Source organism: Tupaia chinensis, unplaced genomic scaffold (assembly GCF_000334495.1).
Source record: "Tupaia chinensis unplaced genomic scaffold, TupChi_1.0 Scaffold000159_1, whole genome shotgun sequence".
Lineage (NCBI taxonomy): Eukaryota > Metazoa > Chordata > Mammalia > Scandentia > Tupaiidae > Tupaia > Tupaia belangeri.
This window is the reverse complement of record NW_006159630.1, coordinates 2,650,060-2,660,424: the sequence shown is the minus strand read 5'-3', so window position 1 is coordinate 2,660,424 and position 10,365 is coordinate 2,650,060. Positions and strand designations below refer to the sequence as shown.

Below are 10,365 nucleotides of genomic sequence, written 5' to 3'. Positions count from 1 at the left end.
CGGCCCCCTGCCTGTGTCTGACGCCCGCTCTGCTCTTCCAGACATAACAGCTGGGAGCCGGAGGAGAACATCCTGGACCCGAGGCTGCTCCTGGCCTTCCAGAAGAAGTGAGAGAGTTGGCAGCACACACGGCGAGGGGAGGGGGCAGTGCTGGGGGAATTGTCCTGGCTCAGTGGTCTGAGGTCCCCAAGGCGGACTATGCTATCTGTATGGCACTCTGTCCTGGCTGTGCCTGGCAGTCCCTGAGGCAGTGCTGTTTGTGCCTGTGTTAGCCAGAATCCGCTCTTTTGTAGAAAGGTCTGGCTTCTCCAGTAAGTTGCAGGCAGCACTCAAAAGCCAGGATGTCTGGCTTGTCGTAAAAATTGAGGCTGTCTGGCCCTGCTCGTGTGCCATGGGGCCGAGAAGGCTCAGACCTGGGGCACACGTGCAGAGTTAGGCCTGTCTCCATGTCTCCCGGGTGTTTTGCTCTGGGCTGACAGATGGGCAGCACTGAGTGGGAGCTGGAGGGGCCCTGCTGCCAGACTTGGGCAGAATTTGTAACTGTAATTCTAGATGTCGCTTCTATTTTTAGGTAGGAGACTGGGGTTAAGAGATAGGCCTCCTTGAGGTGGTCAAGGAAAACGCGTGGTGGGGCAGGCCCAGGAGTGCCAGGGGTGTGGGTGAGAGGGCTGACACCTTCCCACTGGGGTCAGCTGGCAGGCTTGTTCCCGGGTGACTCCAGTTGTGTTCACCCTTCTGGAGGGACATTCTGAGGTCCCAGAAGTTCGTAACAGTGGGAAATAAAGATAGGCTCTTGGCTGGGACCGTGGGAGGTAGGCGAGCATGTGCTTAGATGCAGGAAAAGCAGACAGCAACCCCAGTGCCACCGTCCTAGTTCTGGATCCTGTGAGACGGGTGCCAGGAAGGGTGGCTCGAGGCATCTGGGGAGCTGGTACATCTCCACACGTAAAGCTCCCAGCTGTTGACAGGTGAGTCCTTAACCTTGTATTTAGAAGAGCAGACAAGGGAGACATCAGGAGATAGAGTTTTTAAAACCATGAAATGGGGGCCAACTGGTGTTACGGTGGTTAAGACAGCCGGATCCCACAGGGCTGACTTTGCAGTTTGAATCCTGGACCCAACAGCCTGAAAAACATGTGTGATGCCCCCAAATCTTGAGAGGAGTAGGGAGGGAAAGGGATGGTGGCGTGGCCAGCGCCCCTGGCAGGGGGACGACACATTCCCGCTTCCCTGTCTTACTCTCTCTCTCCAGGGAGTGGATGCACCCCATGGCAGAAATCTGAAAAAGCTATGGGATGGGGACCAGCAGTTAGCATAATGGCTGTGTCGCTGGACTCCCACGTAGTCGACTATGGTTTGCGTCCCGGACCCAGTGGCTTAAAACTCACGCCAGGCGCTTGTGCGGGCGTGCCCAAGATCCCGAGAGGAGAACGGAGGAGAAGGGGTTGCGGCGTGGCCATCCCCCCTGGGGGGTGTTTTCTCGCTGTCTGTCTGGCGAGCGCACACGCCCTATATAAAAAAAAAAAAGCCATGGGATGATCAGGGTTACGTGATGGAAGGAAGGAAGCCAGGATGTGGGCGTTCTGCTTTCTGCCGTCCACCAGAAAGACAGTTACCCTGGACTCTGGGAGCTGGCGGTTATTTGCTGGCTTGAAGGTGGGGCCACATAGCCATTGCTTGTGAGGGCCCGTCCCAGAGTCAGCACTTGCTGGGTTGGTGTGCCTGTGGAGGGTCCCACGAGATGCCTGGTCGTCCTTGTAGGAGGTGCGAGCCAGGCCTAAGCTTTGGAACGCGGGCTCTGCCAGGTCTTGCTAAACCAGACTTTAAGAGGGCACCTTGGAAGAGATGGCGTTTGTCCTTTGTAATTACCCGTCTTCTGACACACACACCGCCTCCAGGAGCTACATGCTGTGTTCTCGGTGGCTACATGACCTTGAAGGCACAGGGCTAAGGGGGTCCTACGGGGTGCAGGCTTTGAACCTTGGGCACCTCCACTACTTCTGTCTAGAGAGTTGGAAACCACAACTTTTTGTTTTGTTTTATTTTGCCATAGGTAGGGTATGTGAGTTTGCCAGAAGCAGAAGGAAAGTGAGAAATCACCCCCCCAGTGGTGTGGCCCTACCCACAGTGCTGCCCATCTGTTAGCCTCCTGGGATTTGGGGTACATACCCATACGTGCCCAGCATGATTTTTTTTTCCTTAATTTAAAGTGAGAAACCCCCCAGGGGGGTGACCGTGACACAATCCCCTCTTCCACTCTCGCCTTGGGATTCTGGGCATTGCACACACATACCCAGCAGGAGTCCACCTTAACTTCTACATCAGTCACTGGTCCCTACGCAGCCTGGTTTTTGAGCTTCTGAGTCTAGGACTTAAACCATGCTCAACCATGTAGAGGTCCAGTACCTTTTTTTCTTGGTGGATATTTTTGCTACAGGACATGTGCACTGGCCAGAGAGATAAAAAGCAAGAAATCACCCCATTCTCCTCTCGGGGTCTTTGGGGTGCATGTGCATGTGCCTGGCATGAATTGGGCACCACAAGGTCTGAACCGCCGCTGGCCATGTGGCAGTCCAGTGCCTTAACCATCCCACCACCAGCCAGCCCCAAGGAGCAGCAAGGTTTTTAGGAGAGGAGAACAGGAGAGCCTGGACTCCGCGGTCCTCTGAGAGCCAGGAGAGGTGTCCGCATGCAGGTGCTGGGTGTCATCTAGCCCTGGGCCACCTCCTGTTTAAGGTCAAACCGCTGTGAACGCAGAGGCAGCTTCTCAGGAGGTGCTGAAATGCCCATGAAACATTCTATTTGCGGGATATTATCTTGAAAGGGATGAGAGGAAAAAATGAGGGCTGATTATTTCTCAGCTTTGCTTTAATTTCTTGTCTTTATCCAAATGCACATGAAACGGAATGGTTATAAAAATAATACCCTGTAGGGGCTTCAAAAATTTTGTGGAGAATATTAAAAACAGTATGCATGGATTTCTTTTTTTTTTTTTTTTTTTTTTTTGGCACCAAAATTAATTTGTACTTTAATTCCATTTCCTGCAAACCTTTTGAAGTCCCCTTGCATTTGCAAAGAACGGGTCTGGACCTCCTCTGCCTTGGGCGTTTGGCTAATAGGATCGGTTTTTGCAGCAAACTGGTGATAAGCTGCTATGGGGAGAGGCAGGGAAGCGGGTGGAGGGGTCGGGTGTTCAAAGGGGGTCTGTGCACAGGCCTTACCCCACACCCGTCTGTGTGCATCTTCAGGGAGCAGGAGAAGGAGGTGCAAAACCGGAAGAGAGGCAAGAGGCCGAGGGGGCGGCCGAGGAAGCACACCGTGATGTCCTCCTGTGGCCGGCGCTCCAAGCTCAAGGTGTGTGACTGCTCACCTCTCACCTGCCCTGGGCATCGGGGAGGCTAGAGGGCTATGGGCCAGGGCACAGGCGGGCTCTGCAGTTCTGCAGAAGTCTTCCCTGCTACAGAGACAACAGTCTCTTTTCTGATCACCTCTCTAAGGGATAGAGGACACCAGCAAGCTGCAGGGCTTTCCCTGCCCCTATGGGGACCCCGTGGCACAGAGATTCTCAGGTGGCCTCTTTCTGTCAGGGTCCACTTTGCAGTCTATCCTACTGGGCATCTCTCTCTCTCTTTTTTTAAGAATTATTTTATTTAACTTTATTCATTTGTTATTTTAATTTGACCGGAGAGGGAGGGGGGCAGCATGAGAGAAAAGGCGAGAAAGCTAGCCACCAGGTCCGAGACTCGAACCATGGTCAGCCACGTGGGAATCCAGCACCCTTAACCACAACGCCACCTGCTGACTCCCTGCTGGGCATCTCTTGCCCACTCCAGGGGCTCATCAGAACAGAGAAGCACAGAGAGGTGTGACTACAGCGGGCCTCAGGGAACCCGGGGTGGCCTTGGGGCCGGCTCAGGCCACTGTTGAAGGGGAGAGGGTACGGGAGTGCTGTGTTGGTGCCCTCCTGCTGTTGGTGACAGGTGGAACAGATAGGAAGGGGCTCCTGGCCTCGGTCTGGGGTGTCTTTGAGTCCTTTCCCCAGGGCGCTGACCCTAGGCCCACCAAGCTTGGTCACTTAGAAAAGCACCCTTCCTGGGTCCCTGCCGCTGCACCTTTGGCCGGTCCACACAGGCTGTATGAGGGGTCCTCCTAGGGTGCTGCAGTGGGGCCTGCCACGGAGGGGAACTCCAGGTTGGGCGTGACCACCCACTTCTCCCTCAAGGGCACCTTTAAATTCTGGTCCAGCAAGGGACACGAGGCCTAGGAAACAGGACACCCTCATTTAGCATGTGGAGTGACGCTGGAGAATGGAGAGGGCCAGAGCTGGGTCTTCTGGTCCTGGGGGGTGGGCACGAGATGCTCTGAGGCCAGCGTAGGTGACCAGGTGAGTCTGTGCGTGCCGCTGTGCCCAGCCCTTGCCCTGTGGGACAGGTGCCTCGTGTCACTCCGGACATCCTTCTCCTTCCGTTGGCAGCTCAGTGGCCTGGAGCTCGATCCCTGTCCCCCGAAGGAATGTGCAGGCAGTGTGAGGGCGCTTTCCTGCCATCACCGACTGCGCTTTTCAGTGCCTGGTTTTGTTTTTCCCTTCTGCCTTTAATCTCACATGTCACAGAGGCTCTGGGGACCTCACAGCTGCCCGGAGCAGGGTGGTCAGGAGGTGCCAGATCCTCGGAGTGAGTAGCCGGTCCTGAGACCAGGTGGCAGAGGTGTGACGCTGTCCCTTCATCTTCCAGGAACCCGATGCTCCCTCCCAGTCCAAATCCAGCTCCTCCTCATCCTCCACGTCCTCCTCCTCCTCCTCAGACGAGGAAGAAGACAGCGACTTAGATGCCAAGAGGGGCCCCCGGGGCCGCGAAACCCACCCAGTGCCTCAGAAGAAAGCCCAGATCCTGGTGGCCAAGCCAGAGCTGAAGGACCCCATCCGCAAGAAGAGGGGACGCAAACCCCTGCCCCCAGAGCAGAAGGCGGCCCGGAGGCCTGTCAGCCTGGCCAAGGTGCTGAAGACTGCCCGGAAGGACCTGGGTGTCCCGGCTGGCAAGCTGCCCCCTCCTCTCAGTGCCCCAGTGGCGGGCCTGGCGGCCCTAAAGGCCCACACCAAAGAGGCGTGCGGCGGCCCAAGCAGCGTGGCCACGCCAGAGGACCTGAGTGGCCTGATGAAGGGCGTAGCAGGGGGCCCTGGCCGCGGCGGGCTCAGCTGGCAGAGCTCCATCGTGCACTACATGAACCGCGTGAGCCAGAGCCAGGCCCAGGCCGCCAGCAGGCTGGCACTCAAGGCCCAAGCCACCAAGTGTGGCCTCGGGCTGGACCTGAAGGTGAGGACGCACAAGGGGGGGGCTGCGCTGAGCCCCCCGGGAAGCAAAGGCCCAAAGGCCCCCAGCAGCGGGGCTGCAGAGCAGAGGCCGGGAAGTGCAGGGGGGCCTCCGCACATCCACGGCACCCAGCCGGCACCCACCCAGGAGCTGAGCCTGCAGGTCTTAGACTTACAGAGTGTCAAGAATGGCACACCTGGGGTGGGCGTGCTGGCCCGCCATGCCATGGCCACCAAGAACATCCCCACCACTGGAAAAGCCACCGGGGGTGGTCCTGTCCCAGGGAGCTTAGCCAGCATGCCCACGGATGCCAGCAAGAACGAGAAAGCCTCCAGGGCTACAGCCCTGCCCACCCCCGCGGGCTCTAAGAGGGACTGTGTCAAGGGCCGCTCTGCCGCCAGCGGACAAGAGGGCCATGCGGCCCCAGGAGACGTGCACAAGGCAACGGGGCTGTCTGAGATGAGCACCGGGGAGGAGAACAGCAGTTCGGATTCGGACCCCGACTCGGCCTCGCTGCCTGCTGCTGGGCAGAACCTATCTGTGTCTGTCCAGACCAGCCAGGACTGGAAACCCCCCCGCAGCCTTATTGAGCATGTCTTTGTCACCGACGTCACCGCCAACCTCATCACTGTCACAGTGAAGGAGTCTCCCACCAGCGTGGGCTTCTTCAACCTGAGGCATTACTGAAGCCTCTGCCCCAGCTGCTCGGGGCTCTGGTCCTACTTTGATAAGTGACCTCGGTCTGGGTCAGGGCCAAGGGGTAGGTGGTCTTTAGCGCAGGCTTGGAGGGGCCTTCTCAGACCCAGCCTTGTCCCCGGACCTGCGATGCTGAGGTCCCGCCTCGCTGCGTTCCTACCTCTCTGGGCTACCTCGCCTCCTCTGTTGCAGGAAGTCTCGCTGGCTGCACGTGGCTTGAACCTCCTGGAAGAGCAGGTTCCTTTAGTGCGGCCTGTGTGGCAGGGTGGCAGCTGCTTTTGCTCCCATTTCCTGGGCACAAGTGTCCAAGGGCTTTTGCTGGTCCACCTGGACCATTCTCAGAGATGGGGTATTGGGGTGGAGGCGCCAGTGGGACTATTCCAGGGAGGGTCCCCGTTGCCACTGCTGGCGCCTGGCTTTAGTTGTTGGCAGCCATGGGGTGGGACAGGGCCCCAGAGAGCTTGGCTTGGGCACCATCTAGCTCAGCATAACACCCACAGCCCCCAGAAATCCAGTGTGGATGGGAGGGGCTGGTCCCTGAGGTCTGGGAGCGGACAGAGCAAACTCACTGCCCCCCTACCCAGGGGCCCCCAGAGTGTGCATCCTGGCTCTGTCTGGAAGAGGTGCTCAGGCTGAGTGATGTTCTCAGTGATCAGGCCTCCTCCACTGCTGGGATTTGTCTGTTAAGAAAGGACCAGCTCGGCCCTGAGAAGCACCTCCACCCTGCCATGGGAGCCCCCAGGCACCAGAGCAGGTGGCTACAGCAGGCTTCTTGTGCCTGCAGACGCTGGCTCTGGTCCCACTGGCCACCTGCCCACATGGTGTCCCCGACAATCCTCCCCTCCACCTTTAGGGCTCCGTGTTCCGCTCCTCCTCGGAGAAGCAGTGTCCCTGTGCCATCTGAGGAAGGTCCAGGTGGCCAGCCTTCATCCCAGAGGCCCTGTCTGTGCTCCCCAAACCCCCACAACTACGTCTTGGCACTGTTCTGTGTGGTCCATGACCCTATCAGAACTCTGTTCTGAGACTGGTAGCGGTGGAGGTGGCAGGCAGTCTAGCCACTGGGTCTTAATGTTGCCAAAAAAGGAAAGCCAGGGAGGTGGGTCTTAGCTTTTCACTCCCTAGTCACATGTAGTCGGCCAGGCCACCACGGTGGGGCATATTGGAGTCGCCTTGATTGCCTAAAAGGCTACCCTCATCCAAGCCAGGCTGGACCAGAGTGGGCCTACAGGCTGTGAGTACAGCAGCCCTGCAGCACCTCACCCGCCACGCCAGATGGGGAGGGCGGCCTTTGTGTAGCCAAATGGATTTCAGCAATGTGCCTTTGCGGGTAGGGCTGTGTGGAGGGCTGCCCAGGTGTACATCCAGCTCCAGCATGCGGTGGCCTCGCTGCTGCTTCAGAAACTGCCCACCCCTGCAGACTGGAGGGCGCGGATGCCCGGCAGCTGTGCTGGAGCGTGTTCAGGGCGGTCCAGGAGGAACCACCGCCCACCAGGGAGGGGAGGTTGCAGCCTGATGGACAGCTGGCAGAGATGGCCCACTGCTGCCACCCCATTCCGTACCCGGCAGCCAGACTGCCTCCTTCAGGGACCTCCAGTTCCACAGCTGCCAGGCTCCTCACACCCTTTGGGGTGGCCCTGGGGTTCCAGGAGCTGTGGGAGAAGTGGGGGTGCTCTCCCCGGCGGCCAGGTCTCGCCAGCCCGTTTGGTGCCTTTTGTTTACCAACTACTTCAGTCCCAAAGTCGAATCTGCAACCTTCCTCCAGCTGCTTTGCCTTTCCGTGTTTTCCTGGTGTCACGACCCAGAGGTTCTGCTGGGAAGCGCGCACACAGGCACGGGCACCCCAAGAGCGGCCCCAGGTGCTCAGAGGTCTGTTTACCAATAAATAAAAGTAGTACCTTTATGTTTTTATTTGCTGCTATCTGTGTGTGTGTCGCTAGGCAGGGCCATATCTCACAATGTGTCGTTATCCCTGAGGGCCCCTCGGGAGCTGTGCCATGTGTTTGTATATTGAGTGGATGTTTGGACCCCCGTCTCGTCCCCTGTGTTGGACAGAAGAAGCGGCCAGTCTGCCCTCTGTTTTAGAGGTGTCGGCGTATTTTTGTATGTATTTTTGGTACCAAAAAGAGCATTCCTTGTTCTGGTCACACTCAGAATCCTGACCCGTCCGGAGAGGACTCTGGGCCTGGGGCCTTCATTAGGGGGAGAGGCAAGCAACAGAACTCTGAGCCAGTGCCAATCACTGGCTTGATTTGTGGTTTTTAATTTAAAACACGTATGCCACTTGTAATTGCTTTAAACTAGGGCTGTTTGCTTTCTGAGCAGAGGACAAAAGTGTGGATGTGATCGCCCTGGGAAAACTTGGTCTCTGGGAACAGGGCAGCAGCCCCATGTTAATCCAGATCGGGCCAGTTCATGGGGATGCCCTCCCAGGGTGCCCATGGTTGGGAGGAGGCCTGGCACAGGAGAAGGTAGCGCCAGGTTTGTGCCCCGCGGCTTCCTGTGGCTGCGCTTACTAGGGTTTGTGGAAACTAACACTAGCCTAGGAGCCTAGGTTGCGGACTTTTTAGGCTGATGTTAATTTATTTTGCGGGGAAATACTTAGTAGATGGTGTCATGGGACTTCTTTTGTTAACACTTAGTATATCAATAAATCTATTTTTAAGCATTCTGGCCTGGCGTGCGTGGTGAGTGATGCATCGGAACAGGTCCTCAGATGGGAGGACAGCCGCAGTCACAGGGTGAAGGACATTCCCAAGTACAGGGTAGGGTTCCATGTGCGAGTCCCTCCATGTGTGGTTCACAACCAAGGGTGGGTTGACATCCCAGGGGACATTTGGCAGTGCCAGGAGATGGTGACATGAGTGTGAGTGCCATCAGCAGCTTGTGAGTACAGACCAGGGATGCACAACAGCCCCCCCCCCACAACAACTGATTGCTGAGCCGTCAGGATGACATTTTGAGAAACTGGCTTAGTGGAGGCAAATGTAAATTTATAATAATGGGGGGGGGCATGGAATGCCCCTGGTATCTAAAGGGTACAAGTCAGGGATGGTACAACACATGCTAAACTGGCTTGGAGATGTCTCCAGTCCAGGCACATTTAAATTCTTCGCTCCCCAAAGGCTGCCACTTGTGGTGACATTAATGGGACACATCTAGCTAGAACATTGCAGGGGAGTCCCTGGCACCAGAAGCTTTGGAGTCAGCAATGCTACTGGGCCACCTAACCCATAGCTCATAACCAAAGAATGATTTGCTTCTCATATAACCTCCCCTGGTCCTTTAAGGGTTTGCATTACCCTTGGCATGAATTTATTCATAAAGTTCAGCCTCTAGGGAGAACCGAGCTTTCTTTGAAGTGAAGAGAGAAGGTGGGCCTTGATACTGCAGCGGTTGGTTGACAGGCTAGCTGGGGGAAGGCCTGAATGTCTTAGTTCTGGAGGAGGTTCTTGCCACAAACAAACTGCAACCTTTAGCTCTAGAGACCCAACTCCAGAAGGGCCTGCAAATTTGCAATCAAATTCTTGCACAGAAGGCTGGTGTGCTTAATCCTGGCTGCCTTCCGGAGGTTCCACTTTGTTTTGGAGCCAATGAACAGGGGAGATCTCAGTGCTGCTGTCCTCTGGCTTCTGAGAGCTGCAGAAAGGAGTTTGGAGACTCCCAGGAAGGGGCAAGCTTGCTGATCAGGAGTAGGCACTGCCCCCAAAGGCCGCCAGACTGCGGTGAGAGCTAATTTCTGCAGGGGTTCGGTCAGACCCATGCGGGGCCCTGGCAGATGCCAGCCTTTGTCAGTTTCTGCGTTGCGGATCTGCTAGCCTAATCCACCATCCTTCCAAAAGAATGGGTTACGCTGCAAGGCGCCTGCCCAGCCCAAGGCTGCTGGGCCTCCAGCACTGCCCCAGCCAGCCCAAGAGTGCCTGGCACAATCAGTGCTGCGGGAATCTGGGAGACTGGCCACTTTTTCTCCCCTCTCCAGCGTCGCGACTCAAGGGCCTGGCCGCAGAGAGGGTGCCTTTGGGTGCAGCTTTCTAAACTGCTGTCCGGACCCAAAAGGCACCACCCTCCTTCGGAGTGGGTGGGCGCAGGGACGTAAGCTGAGGCCGCTGCCTCTAGAGGGCGCGCGCGTCCACGAAGTGCGGGCCGGCGGCGCTTTGGACGTGCGGGGGAAATGCCCCACCGCGGCTCCAGGTTGCCCCGGCGTAATTGCATCCAGCCCGCTCCGTGTCCGAAGGGAAACTCCTGGCCCCGGCCCACGGGTCTCTCGCCGAGCGCAGGCCCGGAGCTGATGGCGGCGCCTTCTACCCTGGACAGGGTGGAGCGCCTATGTCGGATTCCAGCTGGGACTTTTAATGAGCAGAGA

General features: G+C 57.3%; 1 protein-coding gene across 1 annotated transcript; it reads left to right on the top strand.

Annotated features, from left to right (window-relative positions):
* The first annotated feature begins 133 nt into the window (after window positions 1-133).
* On the top strand, window positions 134-8,670 carry LOC102500533 (chromobox protein homolog 2). Its single transcript, XM_014586737.2, has 3 exons — window positions 134-968; window positions 3,249-3,354; window positions 4,734-8,670. Exons 1-3 carry the CDS (start codon window positions 823-825, stop codon window positions 5,994-5,996), a joined length of 1,515 nt encoding a protein of 504 aa, XP_014442223.1. The 5' UTR covers window positions 134-822; the 3' UTR covers window positions 5,997-8,670.
* Window positions 8,671-10,365: the final 1,695 nt, after the last annotated feature.

What these genes read in the sequence shown, in the direction of transcription:
- LOC102500533 (XM_014586737.2), top strand. Translation starts at nt 823, where the DNA reads ATGTGCTTAGATGCAGGAAAAGCAGACAGCAACCCCAGTGCCACCGTC. An exon ending in AAGCTCCCAGCTGTTGACAG is followed by an intron (nt 969 to 3,248) that starts GTGAGTCCTTAA and finishes GTGCATCTTCAG; the next exon opens with GGAGCAGGAGAAGGAGGTGC. An exon ending in GCCGGCGCTCCAAGCTCAAG is followed by an intron (nt 3,355 to 4,733) that starts GTGTGTGACTGC and finishes TTCATCTTCCAG; the next exon opens with GAACCCGATGCTCCCTCCCA.